We start from the raw sequence: 17,263 nt of genomic DNA, 5'->3' as shown, positions 1-17,263 counted from the left end.
CAAGTACCCTGCGTGCTGTACTATCTCTCTGGTTCTTTAATTTATTTTTAATTGTAACTTTGGGGAGGGTTGGTTTGGGCCACCTGTGGTTGTGCTCAGGGGCTGATGCTAGCTCTATGCTCATACATGTTGGCAGTGTTTGGGGGAGCATAGGTGGTGTCAGGGGAAGAACCAGGGCTGGCTACATGCAAGACAAGTGCCTAAATCCCTGTACTACGTCTCTGCTCCCTGGATTTCTTTTGATAGCAAGGTTTTTGGATGTAGAAGTACTGCTATTTATTCAGCCATTGATTAAGCTGATTGAATTGGGCATGGACTCCACATTACTTTTTTAAATTCAGAATGTTAGTTTTATTTTATTATTATCTATTATTATTTTTTAATCACCGTGAGATACAGTTACAAAGCTTTCCTGTTTGAGTGCCAGTTATACAATGATCAATCACCAGTGCACATTTTCTACCACCATGGTCCCCAGTATCCCCCCACCATCCCACCCCTCCCCTTGCCTCTAAGGCAGACAATCTCCCCCATACTCTCTTTTGTATTGCTGGTAGCAAGTTTCTTGCTCATAACTTTAAAGTCTAAAAATATGTCTCATCTATTTTCATTTTCATTATTTTATAGGACTGGAGTGATAGCACAGCAGGTAGGGCATTTGCCTTGTACTCTGCCGACCGGAGTTTAATTCCTCTGTCCCTCTTGGAGAGCCCGACAAGCTACCGAAAGTATCCCGCTAACACGGGATACTGAAAAGCTACCCATGGCGTATTCGATATGACAAAAGCAGTAACAACAAGTCTCACAATGGAGATGTTACTGGTGCCTGCTCGAACAAATCAATGAACAATGGGACAACAGTGCTACAGTGCTATTTGGTCCTCAGCATGTGGTCTATCCTAGACATTGTTCTATGGGTGCTGAAAAAAGATTGTACACTATGTTTTATGAGGATAAATTTTAACACTGACAGTGCTACTGGGAGATTAACATGGGGTGATGCCAGGGATAGAATTTATGGCTTCATGCCTAAACTGCTTACAGGACCATACCTACGATGCTATCTAGTAAGTTTTGTCTTCAGAAGTTTACTTTTGAACAGAGTCATTCAGAGTAAAATATTGCTGTCAAGAAACAAATGAAAGAGAATACTTCTATATTTATATACCACATCATCTTTTTTATGATTTCTAAATCTCTCTCTCTCTTTCTCCTTACAACAGAAAATTGATTAATCCCATGGAGAACAGTTCAGAGGTGACAAATTTCATCCTGGTGGGTCTAACCAATACCCCAGAACTTCAGATTCCCCTTTTTCTCCTGTTTACTCTCATTTACCTCATCAGTGTCTTGGGGAATTTAGGAATGACTGTGTTAATCCTGGCTGACTCCCGTCTGCACACTCCCATGTACTTTTTCCTCCTTAACCTGTCTTTGGTGGATTTTGGTTACTCCTCATCTGTCACACCCAAAGTCATGGCTGGGTTTCTTCTCGGAGACAAAGTCATCTCCTACCATGCCTGTGCCACTCAAATGTTCTTTTTTGCAGCCCTTGCCACTGTGGAAAATTATCTTTTGGCATCAATGGCCTACGATCGCTACGAGGCCGTCTGTAAACCCTTACATTACACCACCACCATGACAACAAGTGTGTGTGCACGTCTGGTCATTGGCTCCTATGTTTGTGGTTTGTTGAATGCTTCTGTTCAAATAGGTGACACGTTTAGTCTTTCTTTCTGCATGTCCCATGTGGTCCATCATTTCTTCTGTGACGTTCCAGCTGTCATGATCCTCTCTTGCTCCGATAAACACATCCGTGAATTGGTTCTTGTTTATATGTCAAGCTTCAATGTGTTTTTTGCTCTTTGTATTATATTTATTTCCTATGTGTTCATATTTATCACGATCTTGAAGATGCACTCTGTTAAGGGGCACCACAAGGCCTTGTCTACCTGTGTCTCTCACCTTTCTGCGGTCTCCATTTTCTATGGAACCGTCATCTTCATGTACTTGCAGCCTGGCTCCAGCCATTCCATGGACACAGGCAAAACAGCATCTGTGTTCTATACTATGATAATACCCATGCTGAATCCTATAGTTTACAGTTTGAGGAATAAAGAGGTCAAGAATGCATTCAAGAAAGTTTTGGGAAAGGCAAAACCAACAGTAGGGCTGGAATTTTAGTCTTGCTTGGTGTTCAGTAATCTGGTTTCATTTTGGTCATTTCTTTCATATTTTATACCCCCCCACAGAGCACATAATTCCCAAAATCATATTCGTAGCACACCAGAACCCTTTTGTTTTGTAGAAGTAAAATGCATACAGAAATTTAATGTTTGAACCAGCATGGATCAAGGAAAGCATAAGATATTTTAATTTCTGCTTGTCAAAAACCTCTCTAATGAGGACTATAAACAATATACTATATTGCAAAATTAAAAGTTTTGGGGAAAATGTGATAAACAGATTTATCGTAATGATAATTTCTTCATGTATACAAATATTAAATTATTATGCTATTTATTTAAAACTAAATATCAAATGTACTTCAAATAAAATAACTATATTAGTGGCATTTTATCTTTTCACTTCATCCACATTTTCTCTAAGACTCATCAGTGCAAATGTACATGTATATTATAGAGACAACAGAACCCACACACAGGAGGACATATATGTGTTCTATGTTGGGATCAGTGTACAAACACACATGGCAGGGGTAAATTTGCCAATGAGCAGTTCATGGCTTCTGATGAAATAATTAAAAATGAATGTTAGGCTATTAAAATGAACTTTTGACTAATCATTATATCCTTAGTTAAATATTTGTTCTAAGAGTCTTTGGGGGATGACACCCAGTGATGCTTAGGAGTTACTGCTAGCTCTGCACTCAGGCACTACTCCTGGGAGTATTCGGTGGACAATATGGGATGCCAGGTATGGATGTTGGCAGCATGCAAACCTGGGTTGACTGCAAGTAAGGCAAGTTCCCTATTTACTGTACTTGTCAGCCCCTCCAATCTAAGAGTCTCAATTGAAGAGACGTAAGTGCAATTGCAAATGAAAATATGCATTTTATTGGCACCTGGTTCATTTTGTGCGACATTACAGTGGCTATCAGGTGCTAGCAAATGCAAATATTCTGGTAGCTATGCAGATTTGGGTAGTGCTGTAGTTTCACCTGTGACTGATAATCTTTGGTAACTGCCTAGGTGTGCTGACTATTGACAACACATCCACTGGAAAATAGCAGCAACTGTGAAACATGAGTCACAGACTAGTTCTGGTATGCTTTGGTGCTGTAACTGATGCAGAATACTCATGACCATGAATATTCAAAATAAAACAACAGAAATTTAGAGTCAAAGTCCACACCTCCCCCCCCCAACCTCGCCCCTGGAATTGTTGAGCGTTAATCCCATATTGCTACTCAGGTCTAAACAAACTCAGAATCTTATTCTTCACCCACATGTAACACTAAACACAATATAAATGCAGAACACTTTCACTGCTTGATATAGATCCAAACTGGGAAGAACCCTAAGCACATCAGAGCTTTATAAGCTCCTTGATAAGAGTATAAAGCAACACGTGTAGGAATGTTCACTGAATTAAGGAAATCGGGGGAATAGAGCTTCAACAGTGACAGAGAAAGTATAAGAAATATCCAACAGAATCAGTGGTTGATCCAGCAAATCAATATAGCAGACTGTTAGAAATTGAGACTCAGTGAGCTCAAGGAGGAAGTGAAAAAGACCACAAAAAACTACAAAAAGAATAATTTAAAATGAGGAAATGTATAAAACAGTCTCAAGTGGAATAATTTCTGTATCATATTGGTTCCAAAAGGAGAGAAAAGAGTAAAGGGGAGAATTATTGGTTGAAGAAATTAATAACTAGCAATTTCCACAAACTGAGGAAAGAGACATATACTTTGATCTAAGAAGTTGAAAGAGATCCAACAAAATGTACCCAACAAATGCAAAGGTACATTGACATTAAAATGGGAAGTTGGAGATAGAATTCAGGAAGATAAAAGCAAAGACTCACACACATGGGCACCTGCATCCATCTCACAGCCGATCTATCAAAGGAAACCAGGTAGGCCAAAGGGCATAGCATAGCCAACATGCTGAATAAAGAAATCCTCAGGCTATGGTGGAAGGAAGATCAACAAGGAGAAGGAAGTGGGCCTAAAGGTGATAAAGTTTTTTGTATGAAACACAATCGACAGCAGCACAGTGAATCACAGTGCAAGAATATATATTTTTAAAACTTGTGGATGAGAGGCAAATGGGGGGAGGGGAGGGGGAAGTTGATGGAGGATGTGGGCACTGGTGAAGAGATTGGTGTTGAAACAATGTATGCCTGAAACCCAATCATGAACGACTTTGGAATTTCAAGGTGACTAATAATAATAAAAAAAGAATACTCCATCCAGCTAGGTTGTTATTCACAATTGAAAGAGTAATGCAAAGCTTTTCAGATAATAACTGTTAAAGAAAACCATGGCCATAAAAACTCTGCAATAAAAATTAAGTGGTCTTCATAAAAGGCAAGCAAATATCACTTGGAAGTAGTAAAATATTTTTTTTAAGTATTAAGTCTGGTTAGAGAGGAAGAGGTACTAATGGAGCCTCTTAGAATGAAATGAAGATGTACTTGCTCTAAATTTCATGTGGAACAAAAGTTTAGAACACTAGATGAACTCTCTGGTGATCTCAAGGCAAAAATCTTTAGAAGAAACAAGAGGAGGAAAATTAAATTCAGTATTAACATTATAGGCAGATATCAAAGTACATAGGAAGTAAATAAAAGGATGATTAAAGCAAACTTCACACCCCATGTATTAAATGGGAGAATTTTTAACTTGTATAACTTTACTAAATGTCAATGACTTGATGACTAATAAGTATCTTAGAGTGGAGGGATGGAGGAGGAAGCAAAATCCACCTTCTGCTTCTTATGATAGACACCTGAAGCTTAATGATGAACACAGTCTCCAAATGAAAGGTTGGAAAACAACTATGTAAGCAAATTGTAACATAGAAATGTGGGGCTGACCGTATTTGCATCAGAAAAATAAATTTCAAATAAAAAAGGAAATAAGACAGACGGGCCATAACATAATTATTGAAGCATAAATGCATAAAAGACAAGGTAACAGATTATAAATATAAATCCAATGACATGTATCAAAATATATGAAGCAATTACTAGCAATTACTAGCATGCCTGAAGGAATATATCAACAGCAGCATAATAGTCCTGAGAGACATTAACATTTCACTCAGAAACTTATGTCAAGTTTCTTTCAAATCACGATGCTCAAAAAGTAGAAATTATCTATAAAAATAAAGCTGAGAAAAGCTCAAACAGGAGATCAAACAGGATGTTACTGAAAAACAATTCAGTCAATGAAGACATCAAAGAAGAACTTAAAGAGTTCCTGGAAATAAACAAGAATGAAGACATGAGTGACTGTGAGACATATGGATGTATAAGAACAGTGCTATGGGAAATTTAGACAAATACAGATGAGCAGCATAGAAATGCATAGAATAGCAGGAAACAAGAAAAGGGTCAAATAAACAATTTAACCCCACATCTAAAGAACTAGAGAAAAAAATAACAGATTAAACAAAAAATCAGTAGAAGGAAGAAAGGAAAAATTAGGGAGTAAATTATACAAATAAAAATCAAAAGACAATATAAAAGATCAATGTAATTAAGAGCTGGATATTTGAAAGAATAACAAATTTGACAAATTCTTAGCTATATCTATGAAGAAAAAAGATAAAACCCTAATAAATAATGACAGAAATAAAAGTGGAGAGGTTAGATACCACATAAATATAAGAATTTTAAGAGCACAACTTTAGGCCAACAAATTGGGAAGAAATTGATGAATTTTCAGAATATTACAATTAAATTACACAGTATAAATCAGAAGAGAAAGAAAACCTGATCAGACTAATTGGAAGGAAATTCTAGGAAAAGTAAGAGACTAATGCAAGAAAATTACATTTTACTCCCAACAAAAGCCCAGATCTTGCTAACTAGTGAGTTCTGCTATGTCTTTAAAGATGACCTATTCCTATTATTCTGAAGATATTTCAAAAATATTGGAAAAATGCGAATTAACTCAAAATGTTTCTATGAGGACAGTATTACCAGGTATAAAAGGCAAATAGAAACATCACATAAAAAGAAAAATTTCAAGCCAACATTTATAATGAATATAGATGCAAATATCTGCAAAAAAATCTTAATAAACTGTTTTAACAATACATTAAGAGGATAATATATCAAGACTGAAGAGAATTTATTCATGGATACAATCACATTTATAAGGGAGGTAAGGGATATTTAGCATATGTAAATTAAGAACTATGATACAAAGCTAATAAAAGGAAAGTCTAGAAGGATATGACCATATCCATGCATGCAGAAATTAAAGATCTTGACAAAATTTGACACAAACATTCAATATAGTATTAAAAGGAGATGAATAAAATCCTTCTAACAGGTGAGGCATTTACTTTTTCCAAGCAAGATTCACAAGTAACATTCAATGTTGTATTTCATAAAACAAATGTGAAATAACCTAATCCTCACTGAACAATGGCAGCAAACTTCTTCACATCAATAACCACTAATTGTCAGTGTACTGAACTTTTTTTTTTATCAAAAGGCACAGAATTGATAGATAAAAATCCAGCCTCTGTGCTTATAGGAAATACTCTTGAAGTCACATGATAAATACAGGCTTGGAGTAAAAGGATGAAAAACAATTATGAAAACTAATGGTAGATTAAAATCAGCATGGATGGCTATATTGGTATCAGACCAATAGTACTCAAGCTGAAAAAGTATTAACAGATAGGTATGGGGACTAGAAGCAGCTATAATGGGTAAGGTAAAGTACTGGTTTTGCAAGCAGCAAAACTAGATTCAACCCTTGGCATCGCATATGGTCCCTCAAGCACTTCCAGGAGTGATGCCTGAGCATAGAGCCATGAGAAAAGTCTGAGCACAACTGGGTGTGTCCCCAAAAGAAAAGAAACCAGAGATTAAAGAGAGAGGCATAGGCTTTATATACTTGTTGAAGCATCACTAGATTAAAACGAATTATTTCTCATCAATGGACATGCATGAATGAAGGGGTAGTAATGTTTAGCTGTAATGGCAAATAGTCATGAAGTTATAAATTAGTAGCAACCCAATAGTCATGCAAAACTATTAAACTTCACTTTCATTATTGAACAGGAAAGTCAAAATATCAGTAAGGAAATAGATACTTAAGGAATTAGAAGAACCTGAGTTATTAGACTCATACAGGACCCTAAACCTAGTGAATGCTAAATTTGCATTATTTTTCATTGCACATGCAACATTCCGCAGGAGAGACCACATGCTGGGGCACATTCCAGAGTCCATAAGGTCACAAAAATAGAAAACACATCAATATTTTTTCAGGCCAAATGCCATAAAGGTATACATTAACTTTAAATGGAAATCCGGGAAAAACTCTAACATCTGGAGATTGAACAGCATACTTTTTTTAAAAGAGAGGAAAAAAAAGAAATGGGTCAAAGAGGAAATAAAAAAGAAATACGATTCTTCAAATGAATGAGACTGAAAATACAAACTCTCAGAACTCATAGAACACATCAAAATTACTATGACAATAGTTCAGAACAATACAGCTTACAGCAGGAAATGAGAAAAAGCCCAAATAAACAATCTAAATTTACAGCATGAAAAAATAAGAACTATAACAGAATGCCAAAGTAAAAGGAAATAAATAATAATAGAGCACAAATCAATGATACCAAAAAAATTCAGAGGATAAATGAAAACCAAGTGCTTATTTTTATCAGTAAACATAATTGATAGATCCTTAACTAAACTTAGAAGAAATAGAGGAAAATCAAATAAATTGGGTCAGATATGTGATGGGTAAAATCACAAAATATATCCCAGATATAAAAATAATAAGTACTTACTATGAACAATTTTTTTGCTCCTTTTGGGACCATACCTAGTGATGCTAAGGGGTTATTCTTGGCTTTGTAATCGGAATTATTCCTAGAGATTCATGGGACACCATATGGAATGTCAGGGACTGAACCTAGGTTGATTGCATGCAAGGAATACAACCAACCCACTGTACTATCACTCTGGGGCCCTCCTGTGAACAATGTTATGCTACAAAGCTAGAGAATTTAAAAGAAATGGACATAGTTCTTGAATCATACAATGTCTCAAGATTGACTCAGAATGAAGCAGAAAATAGGAAAAAACCAATAAAGAGTAAAAAAAATGGAATCAGTAATTAAAAATCTTCCCAGGAACAAAATCTCAGGGACAAACGGGTTCATTAGTGTTTCCTACCTGGACTTCAAAGGAAACTCTTACCTGTCTTCCCCAAGGCCTTCCAAGCTGTCAAAAAAAAAAAAAAACCCACCAGAACTGCTCACTAACAACTTCTATGAAGTTGTTACCCCAATAATTTTTCAGAAGGCAGAGATATTACTAAAAAGTATTTCAGGCCAGTATCTTCAGTAAACACTATTGCAAAGATCCTCAACAAAACCTTAGCAAGCTGAATCCAGTAATTTACCAAAGGATCGTATATCATGATCAAATAGGGTTAATCCCAGGAATGCGCTGCCCCTGAATCAGAACCTTGACTCCCATCAGCAGTGAACCCAGAGCACAGAGCTAAGAGTCAGCTCTAAGCACAGTCAACGTGACCCCAAACATGTGCGAGCACGCGCGCACGCGCACACACACACACACACACACACACACACATACAATGAGGTGAGAAAATAAACAGACACTTTCCTGAAGAGAACATATGTCTGCTGATAGGGATATGAAAAAAATGTTCATTATCACCGGTAATCAGCAAAATGTAAATAAAAAACAAACAATGAAGCAAAACGTATATCAAAACAAAGACTTGGAAACAACTAGTATAGAGGTTGGAAATGCAAACCTCTCTCATTGTTGGTGGAAACGTCATCTGGCCCAATCTCTTCAGAAAACAGTATGGAGACTTCTTAAAAGAACTAAGAATAGAGCTTCTTTAAGATCCTGTAAACCTCTTTCTTGATGTTTCTCCCAAAACCACGAAATCATTATTTCAAAAAGATATATGCACGTCTATGTTCATTACAGTGCTGAGTACAACAGTCAGGATACAGAATCAACCCAAATCTCCAAAGCCAGATGAATGAATAAAGAATTTGCCGTCGGGTGCTGGGAGCAGTGGACCCGATTCTCTGCACCAGTGATGCACCTGAACATTGCTCTGTGTAGCCCTGGAGGCCTCCACACACCAACTGATGTCACCCTGGCAGCTCTTAGCATATCATAATATATTATATTATGATGGCCGACCTCCACTACCCAACCACCACCATGTTCAAGGACGCTTTCCACATGCTCAGGCCAAGCCTCAAGTATGAGCAAAGTCCCACGGAACCCAGGTAACTCGGAACTTTGTGATCTTGGACTCTGGACTTAACGGGACCTGGGAGCAGAGATCCTCTGCCTGCTTTCCCAGTCTTCGGCAACCCAGGGGTCATACCCATAAGCCACCTCCTGCTGGCACCAGATAATCTCCTCATCGGCAACCAGAACTCACAGTTGCTTCTCCCGGAAGGGAGCATAAATTGAGGCTCCCATAACTATGACACCGGACTCCACGCCAGAGGCTGTTTCCACTTGGGGCACCCCAGAGTGCGGGTGGGTGAGAGCCCTCCCGCCCCAAGGGACCCAGCCCTGGCAGCTGACCTCTTCTACCCAACCACTGCCACGCTCCAGGCCGCTTTCCACACACTCTGACTGATACTCAGGCATGAGTGAACATATTCTTGGACACATCATGAGACATTCTCTACCCATTTTCCATAAAATTATAGAGGGAAATATATCTATATACATATATATGTATACATATATATGTATGTATGCCTCTCAAAGAACCTGGCAAGCTACCGAGAGTACCCTGCCCTCATGGTAGGGCCTGGCAAGGTCCCCGTGGCATATTTGATTCGCCAAAAACAGTAACAATAACAGGTCTCATTCCCCTGACCCTGAAAGAGCCTCTGATCGTTGGGAAAGACGAGTTAGGAGAGGCTGCTAAAATCTCAGGGCTGGGATGAATGGAGACATTACTGGTGCCCACTCGAGTAAACCGATGAGCAATAAGATGACAGTGATGACAGTGACAGGCCCCTTACTTATACAGAGTGACAAGGTATATGTGTGGGGCTGTGGGAAGGGAGCACCCATGGCAGCTGCGTGTCTGCCCTGAGCACAGCCTGAACCCTCTGGCAGTAGAAATATTTAGATCAATCAATGAGTAAGTCTCCTCTAAAATTTTTTAAAAATCATACACAAAAAGGGGTTGGAGTGATAGTATAGTGGGTAGGGTGATTGCCTGGCACATGGCCTACCTGGGTTTGATCCTTGGCCTATGGTCCCTTCCAGGAGTGATTTCTGACTGCAGAGCCCCAAATAAGCCCTGAGCACTGCCAGGTGAGGCCCTAAACAAGACAAATCTGTGCTAGGAATAGGGAAAATGACTGGAAGAGTAGTATGCAGGGCCTGTCTGTGTAGTGTCATTGCAGAATGAAAAAACATGACTTATGGAGGAATTTTACAGATTTAGTCAGGTAGGAAACTTCTGATTTGCTGTCTCATATTTTGACTTTGTTGATTTACTAATTCAAATTTTTATTAATAAGTTTCTAATATGAAAATATAGGGAGGCTCTGATTCAATTCAGGTGATAATATGGCTTAAAAATTACCCTGGACAGGGGCTGGAGAGATAGCACAGCGGGTAGGGCGTTTGCCTTGCACGCGGCCGACCCGGGTTCAAATCCCAGCATCCCATATGGTCCCCTGAGCACGGCCAGGGGTAATTCCTGAGTGCAGAGCCAGGAGTGACCCCTGTGCATCGCCAGGTGTGACCCAAAAAAGAAAAAAAATTACCCTGGACATTGGTGGTGGGAAATGTAAACTGGTGAAGAGACGGGTGTTGGAACATTATATAACCAAAACGCACAGTAATTTAATAAAAAAAAAAATGGCTGCTCCTCCTCTCCCCCCGAAAACTGGAATATGTAATAGTGAGTGAGAAAAGACAAAGAGCCACATTTCAGGAGATTTTCTAGAGTTGTTTTCTTTGTGAAATAAATTATCATTATAAGTGATTTCAACTGCATTACATTCTGGATTGCTGGAGCAATAGCAAAGCGGTACTGTGTTTGCCTTGTACGTGGCTAACTCGAGTTCGATTCCTCCATCCCTCTTGGGGAGCCTGGCAAGCTACAGAGAGAATCTTGCCTGCACTCAGAGCCTGGCAAGCTTCCCTTAGTGTTTTCAATATGCCCAAAACAGTAACAAGTCTCACAATGGAGACGTTACTGGTGCCCGCTCGAGCAAATCGATGAGCAAAGGAATGACAGTGACAGTGACAGCATGTTCTGGACCCAAAACTTCATTCATTTATTGATTCACTTAACAAATGCTTATTGAGTAATTGGTATGAGTCAGTCAGACAGTTTAGAATTTACATGTTGAGGATTAAATGCATTTTTGTTAACAAAATGATGAAGTCATTCCCCTTGAGAGCTGTGCTCAGAACACAGGGTTAACAGTGAACACTGAAGTGAACAGTGTTCATCAGACGGTGGGATGGCTATGATGTGGCTACAGAGGCTTGAAAGAAGAGATGAAGCTTTCTGAGCATTGACAACAGCGAGTAGAAAGCATATTGGAGTTGGCAGAATAGCAAGGAACTCATTATAAATGAAATGGAGTGAATAGAAAAGAGATAAGACATGAGATTGCTTCTCTAAAATGAAAAAAATTAATAAATGAGTGTCATTAGACTGTTTTGAACTTCCTGAGGGAAAGCTTTCTTATTGTTTATTGTACTTTTTATAAAATGTAAGAGAAGATTGTTATATATACAGAAAAAAGGGATATATTCTTATTTTTATTAATCTTTCCTTGTACTCTAGTCATTCTGCTCTACATAATTACTCTGTGAACATATGATTTCTCATAGATAATTTATTGGAGAGAGGAAAAACTAACTCTGAAGATCATTTTGGGTCATATAAATTTAAAATGTTATGAACACTTAACTCTGAAAGGAATTGCCAAAAAGAAAACATACTTCTTTATTTAAAATACCCATTTACATTTCTTTTCATTTTTGACTTTGAAACATCTTAAATAAAAAGTGGCAGACATACACATAACATACAAATTTTTAAAATTAGAAATTAGTCACAGTTTAGCCATCTCCTTAAAAATTTTCCTCTATCATATTTGTATTTGTCCACAAGTATAAGAGCATTTTTATATGTTTCCATTTACGAATATGTGAGCTATTTTACATATATGCTATCATTGCTATACAGCCAAGCAAATATGAACCTGTGATTAAATAAAATATAATAAGATTTATTAAAAACAGGATGCCACAATTTTCATAATTCTTATTACCCTTGATCAGTCTCTGAAAATCTACATATTTGGATATACTGTTTTCCTTTTTCTAGACAATATACTTTTTTGAAGAAGAAATTTAGCAGCAAGTAGTTCTTAAAATGTGTCACTGCATTTTGAAGATCTGAGTATACTGAAACTAGGTCAGTTTAGGTCATAAAATTTAAGAAGTGAAGCCTAATGATAATTTTGCCTTTTCAACTACCCTCTTAAATGCACTTTTGACCTCCTTGTTTCTTAAGCTATAGACCAGGGGGTTCAGCATGGGAATGACTATGGTGTAGAACACGGATGCAATTTTGTCTGTGTCCATGGAATGGCTAGAACTGGGCTGTACATACATGAAAATGACAGTTCCATAGAAAATGGAGACTGTAATGAGATGAGAAGCACAGGTGGATAAAGCCTTCTGGTATCCCTTAGCTGAGTGCATCTTCAGGATGGTGATATATATGAAGAGATAAGAAATCAAGATAACAAATACAGCAAAAAAGATGTTGAAACTTGCCACAAAAACAAGAACCATCTCACTAACATGTCTATCGGAGCAAGAGAGAATCATGACAGCTGGAACATCACAGAAAAAGTGATGGACTAGATTGGACTTACAGAAAGAGATACTGAATGTGTCCCTGATGTGGATCGAGGCATTTAGGAAACCACAGAAGTGGGAGCTGAGGGCCAGAGATGCGCACACACCTGGCATCATGGTGGTGGTGTAATGCAGTGGTTTGCACACTGCTGCATAGTGGTCATAGGCCATTGATGCCAAGAGATAATTTTCCCCAGTGGCAAATGCTACAAAAAAGTACATCTGTGCAGCACATGCATTGTAGGAGATGAGCTTGTTGCCTCTAAGCAATCCAGACATGACCTTAGGAGTGATGGCTGTGGAATAACAAAAGTCCGCCAGAGACAGGTTACTGAGGAAAAAGTACATGGGAGTGTGAAGATGAGAGTCAATGAGAATCAAAGCGATCATTCCCAGGTTTCCTACCATACTGATGAGATAAATGAGAGTGAATATGATAAATAGGGGAACCTGGAGTTCGGGGGTATCAGAGAGTCCTAGCAGGATGAATGCTGTCACTTCTGTGTTATTCTCCATATACGTCAGGTGGGAATCACAAGATGTCCTGAAGCAATGAGAAATAAATGAACAGGTTAATAAGTAAAAAGTGACTTGAGTGGAATTGACAGAGAGTATGAGAACAGTGCATCTTATTTCAATGTTATTCATATTTAAAACCCATGGGCTGGGGAGATGATTCAGAGAGCACACACTTGGATGTGGGAATCTTAGGTTTGATCTCGTCTCTGAATGGTTCCCTGAACACTCCAGAGTGGCCCAAAAAGGAAAATATACAACTAAAAACCACGTTCTGTCATCATGAGAAGCAAAATACTCCTTTCAGAGCTGGAGTCATTGTACACTGGGTAGGGCTCTTGCCTTGCATGTGGACAACCTGGGTTTGATCCCCAGCACTATATGTATTTCTCAGAGCCCTGCCAGGAGTGACCCTTGGCAGGGTCACAGAGCCGGGAGACGCCCTGAGCATCACCAAATATAGCCCAAAAACAAAACAAAAGACTTGTTTTGATGGACAGGTAGGGGTTCAGAGAGATAATACAGGGGGTAAGGCACTTGTTTTTCATGTGGCCAACCTGGATTTGAACCCCAACATCCGTTTATTCCCCTGAGCACCACCAAGAATAATTTGTGAAGGCAGAGCCAGAAGGAACCTCTGAGCATTGCCAGGTGTGGCTCCCAAACAAACAAAAAGTATAAAAATCATTCATAAATTTAAGGCATAACAAGAAAAACAACTCTAAATCCCTTTTGATGAAAATAGCTTTAACATTTAATATTATTCAGGAATAAATAATAGTACAGGAAGATGCTTTAGGAAGAAAATTTTTAGCAGCTTATAATGAGGAAAATAGCTAGTATATTGTCTTCCTGGCTGTGAAAAAAAATCTTTTGCTAAGAAAAAACACTGTCTGGGGCTGGAGCGATAGCACAGCGGGTAGGGCGTTTGCCTTGCACGCGGCCGACCCGGGTTCGAATCCCAGCATCCCATATGGTCCCCTGAGCACCGCCAGGGGCAATTCCTGAGTGCATGAGCCAGGAATGACCCCTGTGCATTGCCGGGTGTGACCCAAAAAGAAAAAAAAAAGAAAGAAAAAACACTGTCATTTAAAATAAAGTTACAGGGCTAGATGGCTCAGTAAGTTGGAGCATACTCTGCATGAGAAATCTGGATTTTATCCCTGTACTTCATAAGAGCCTGGGGTTTTAATCTCTGTACTGCATAAGAATAACTCTGAGCACTGAACTAGGAGTAAACCCTGAGCACCCAGAGGTATAGCTCAACTCCTTCTTCCTAAATGAAAAATAAAACAAAATAAATTGCAACATGACATGGAGGGGCCAGAGATAGGGTAAAGTAAGGAGGGTGTGTGCCTTGTGCATGCTTCCCACACAGCTTCAATCCCCGGCATCCCATGTGGTCCCCTGAGCACTGCTAAGAGTGATTCCAGAGTGTAGAGACAGGAGTAAGCCCTGTGCATTGCCAGATGTAGCCCTCAAACCAAAAATAAATTAAAATTTAAAAGGACATAGAAAAGAAAAATCCCGCCCTCACAGCAGAGCCTGGCAAGCTACCCGTGGCATATTCAATATGCCAAAAACAGTAACAACAAGTCTCACAATGGAGACATTACTGGTACTCGCTAGAGCAAATCGATCAACAACGGGATGGCAGTGCTACAGTGCTACTTGACAACAGAACAACGCAGAAGCCATCCATAAAGTGATACATCATTGAAATGAAGGATCTTTCCTGATCATCTACACCTTCAAAATTCTATTTATAACAAAAAGGGGCATGGATTCAACAGCTATGAAGTTACACTTGATATGGTTGTAGGTTCATTTTTCATATGTGCTGATGATGTTAGAAGTCTAAAAATTTAGATTTCTGAAACAAAGAAGGAAGGGTTTAGAAAGAAAGGAAGAACTATGGATTGAACACAATGGCCACCCAATACCTCCATCACAAACCACAACACCCAAAAGGAGAGAGAGAGAGAGAGAGAGAGAGAGAGAGAGAGAGAGAGAGAGAGAACAGAAGGGAATGCCCTGCCACAGAGGTGGGGGAATGGGATGGGGAGTGAGAGGGATGCTGGGATCACCAGTGGAGAACGGGCACTGGTGGAGGGATGGGTATGCAAGCTGTGCATGACTGAAACACAAACACGAAAATGTGTAAATCTGTATCTGTACCCTCACGGTGATTCATTAATAAAAAAGTAAAAAATAAAATAAAATAAAAGAAAGAAAGGAAGTTGGACGCATGCGTGATCTTGGGACAGGACGATACCGGTGCTCTCTCTGCCGAGATGCGACCTGGGTGACCACACATTTGTGTGGCCGCTCTGTGGCTGATCGACCACGATCCGGAGGCCAGCTAGACTACTTTTGGTACCAGCAGCTGCTCGCAGAGATGTCTCTAGACTGTGAACTAGGCCATAGCCCCATGCTGCCCCAGGAAGGGAAATTATGCAATTTCTAACATAAATCTCCCTGGACTTAGTTACTAAAATACTAAAATACAGAAATCTCAAACCGTGTGGCCGCTGTAGCGGTTCATATCTCTTCATTCTCAGTAATGGAAAACTAGTTATCAAATGCTTCCTTTCCAGCAGATCTGTTTTTTTTGGGGGAAACTCAAACAACAATAGTGAGTTTTGTGTTGAAATATGATATGTAATCAAGGTAAAGAGAAAGCGAAGTAAAATTTATCAGCTACGCAGGCGGGGGTGGGAGGGTGGGGGTTGGGAGGAATACTGGGGTTTTTGGTGGTGGAGTATGTGCACTGGTGAAGGGACGGGTGTTCGAGCATTGTATAACTGAGACATAAGCCTGAAAGCTTTGTAACTTTCCATAGGGTGATCCAATAAAATAAACAAATATAAAAAAAAAAGAAAGAAAGGAAGCTGGTTTAAAAGTAACATAAAGACAATAGTGGGGGATCTTGGGCACTTTGGTGTGGCAAAGTGTGGCAACTGCACATAAAAATCACAAAAATTAACAATACTGCAAAATACTTTTTATAAATTTACATTGAAAAAATAGCATCTTACTCAAAAAAATTCTTACTAATCTTTGCTTCTGCTGTTCTTAAGTATTTATTTCCTACTTGCAGCCAACCTGGGTTCGATACCTCCACCCCTCTCAGAGAGCCCGGCAAGCTACCGAGTTTATCTGGCCCGCATGGCAGAGCCTGGTAAGCTCCCATGGCATATCTGGTATGCCAAAACCAGTAACAGCAAGTCTCATAATGGATATGTTACTGGTGCCCATTCAAGCAAATTGATGAGCAACGGGATGACAGTGATACAGTGATACAGTGATGCTATTTTTATATTCCCAAAAATGGCCTTTTGATGCATCCTGTTTTTTTTTTAAAATCTCCTAAAGACCTTTTGATGCATCACTAATATCAGATAGTTCAATCGCAGGTAGCTGGGGTTTTAAGTTACTATTCTGGACTTAGACTATGAGAAGCTGTGTCTTCAAAGCAAACCTAGTATGAAGAAGATTGATATCCAAGATTCAAATCCAGTTGTGAATAAGAGCTTGTAACTTTAGTCACCTCACCAGCAGCATTTTGTTAATATGCTAGTAGTGATAAGGATGAGATTATGGAGAAAAGATTACT

At 39.0% G+C, this 17,263-nt stretch overlaps 2 protein-coding genes across 2 annotated transcripts; one reads left to right on the top strand and one right to left on the bottom strand.

The window, feature by feature from the left end:
* Window positions 1-1,236: 1,236 nt before the first annotated feature.
* On the top strand, window positions 1,237-2,184 carry LOC101551077 (olfactory receptor 5B2-like). The gene has a single exon (XM_004620471.2). It carries the CDS (start codon window positions 1,240-1,242, stop codon window positions 2,182-2,184), a length of 945 nt encoding a protein of 314 aa, XP_004620528.2. The 5' UTR covers window positions 1,237-1,239.
* A 10,518-nt stretch (window positions 2,185-12,702) lies between these two features.
* LOC101550806 (olfactory receptor 5B3-like) lies at window positions 12,703-13,650 on the bottom strand. The gene has a single exon (XM_004620470.2). The coding sequence runs from the start codon at window positions 13,645-13,647 to the stop codon at window positions 12,703-12,705; it is 945 nt and encodes a 314-aa protein (XP_004620527.2). The 5' UTR covers window positions 13,648-13,650.
* Between the last annotated feature and the right edge of the window lie 3,613 nt (window positions 13,651-17,263).

Source organism: Sorex araneus, chromosome 6, assembly GCF_027595985.1.
Source record: "Sorex araneus isolate mSorAra2 chromosome 6, mSorAra2.pri, whole genome shotgun sequence".
NCBI classification, from domain to species: domain Eukaryota; kingdom Metazoa; phylum Chordata; class Mammalia; order Eulipotyphla; family Soricidae; genus Sorex; species Sorex araneus.
The sequence above is the reverse complement of the archived record's forward strand: the minus strand, read 5'-3'. Positions and strand labels throughout refer to the sequence as shown.

What these genes read in the sequence shown, in the direction of transcription:
- LOC101551077 (XM_004620471.2), top strand. Translation starts at nt 1,240, where the DNA reads ATGGAGAACAGTTCAGAGGTGACAAATTTCATCCTGGTGGGTCTAACC.
- LOC101550806 (XM_004620470.2), bottom strand. Translation starts at nt 13,647, where the DNA reads ATGGAGAATAACACAGAAGTGACAGCATTCATCCTGCTAGGACTCTCT.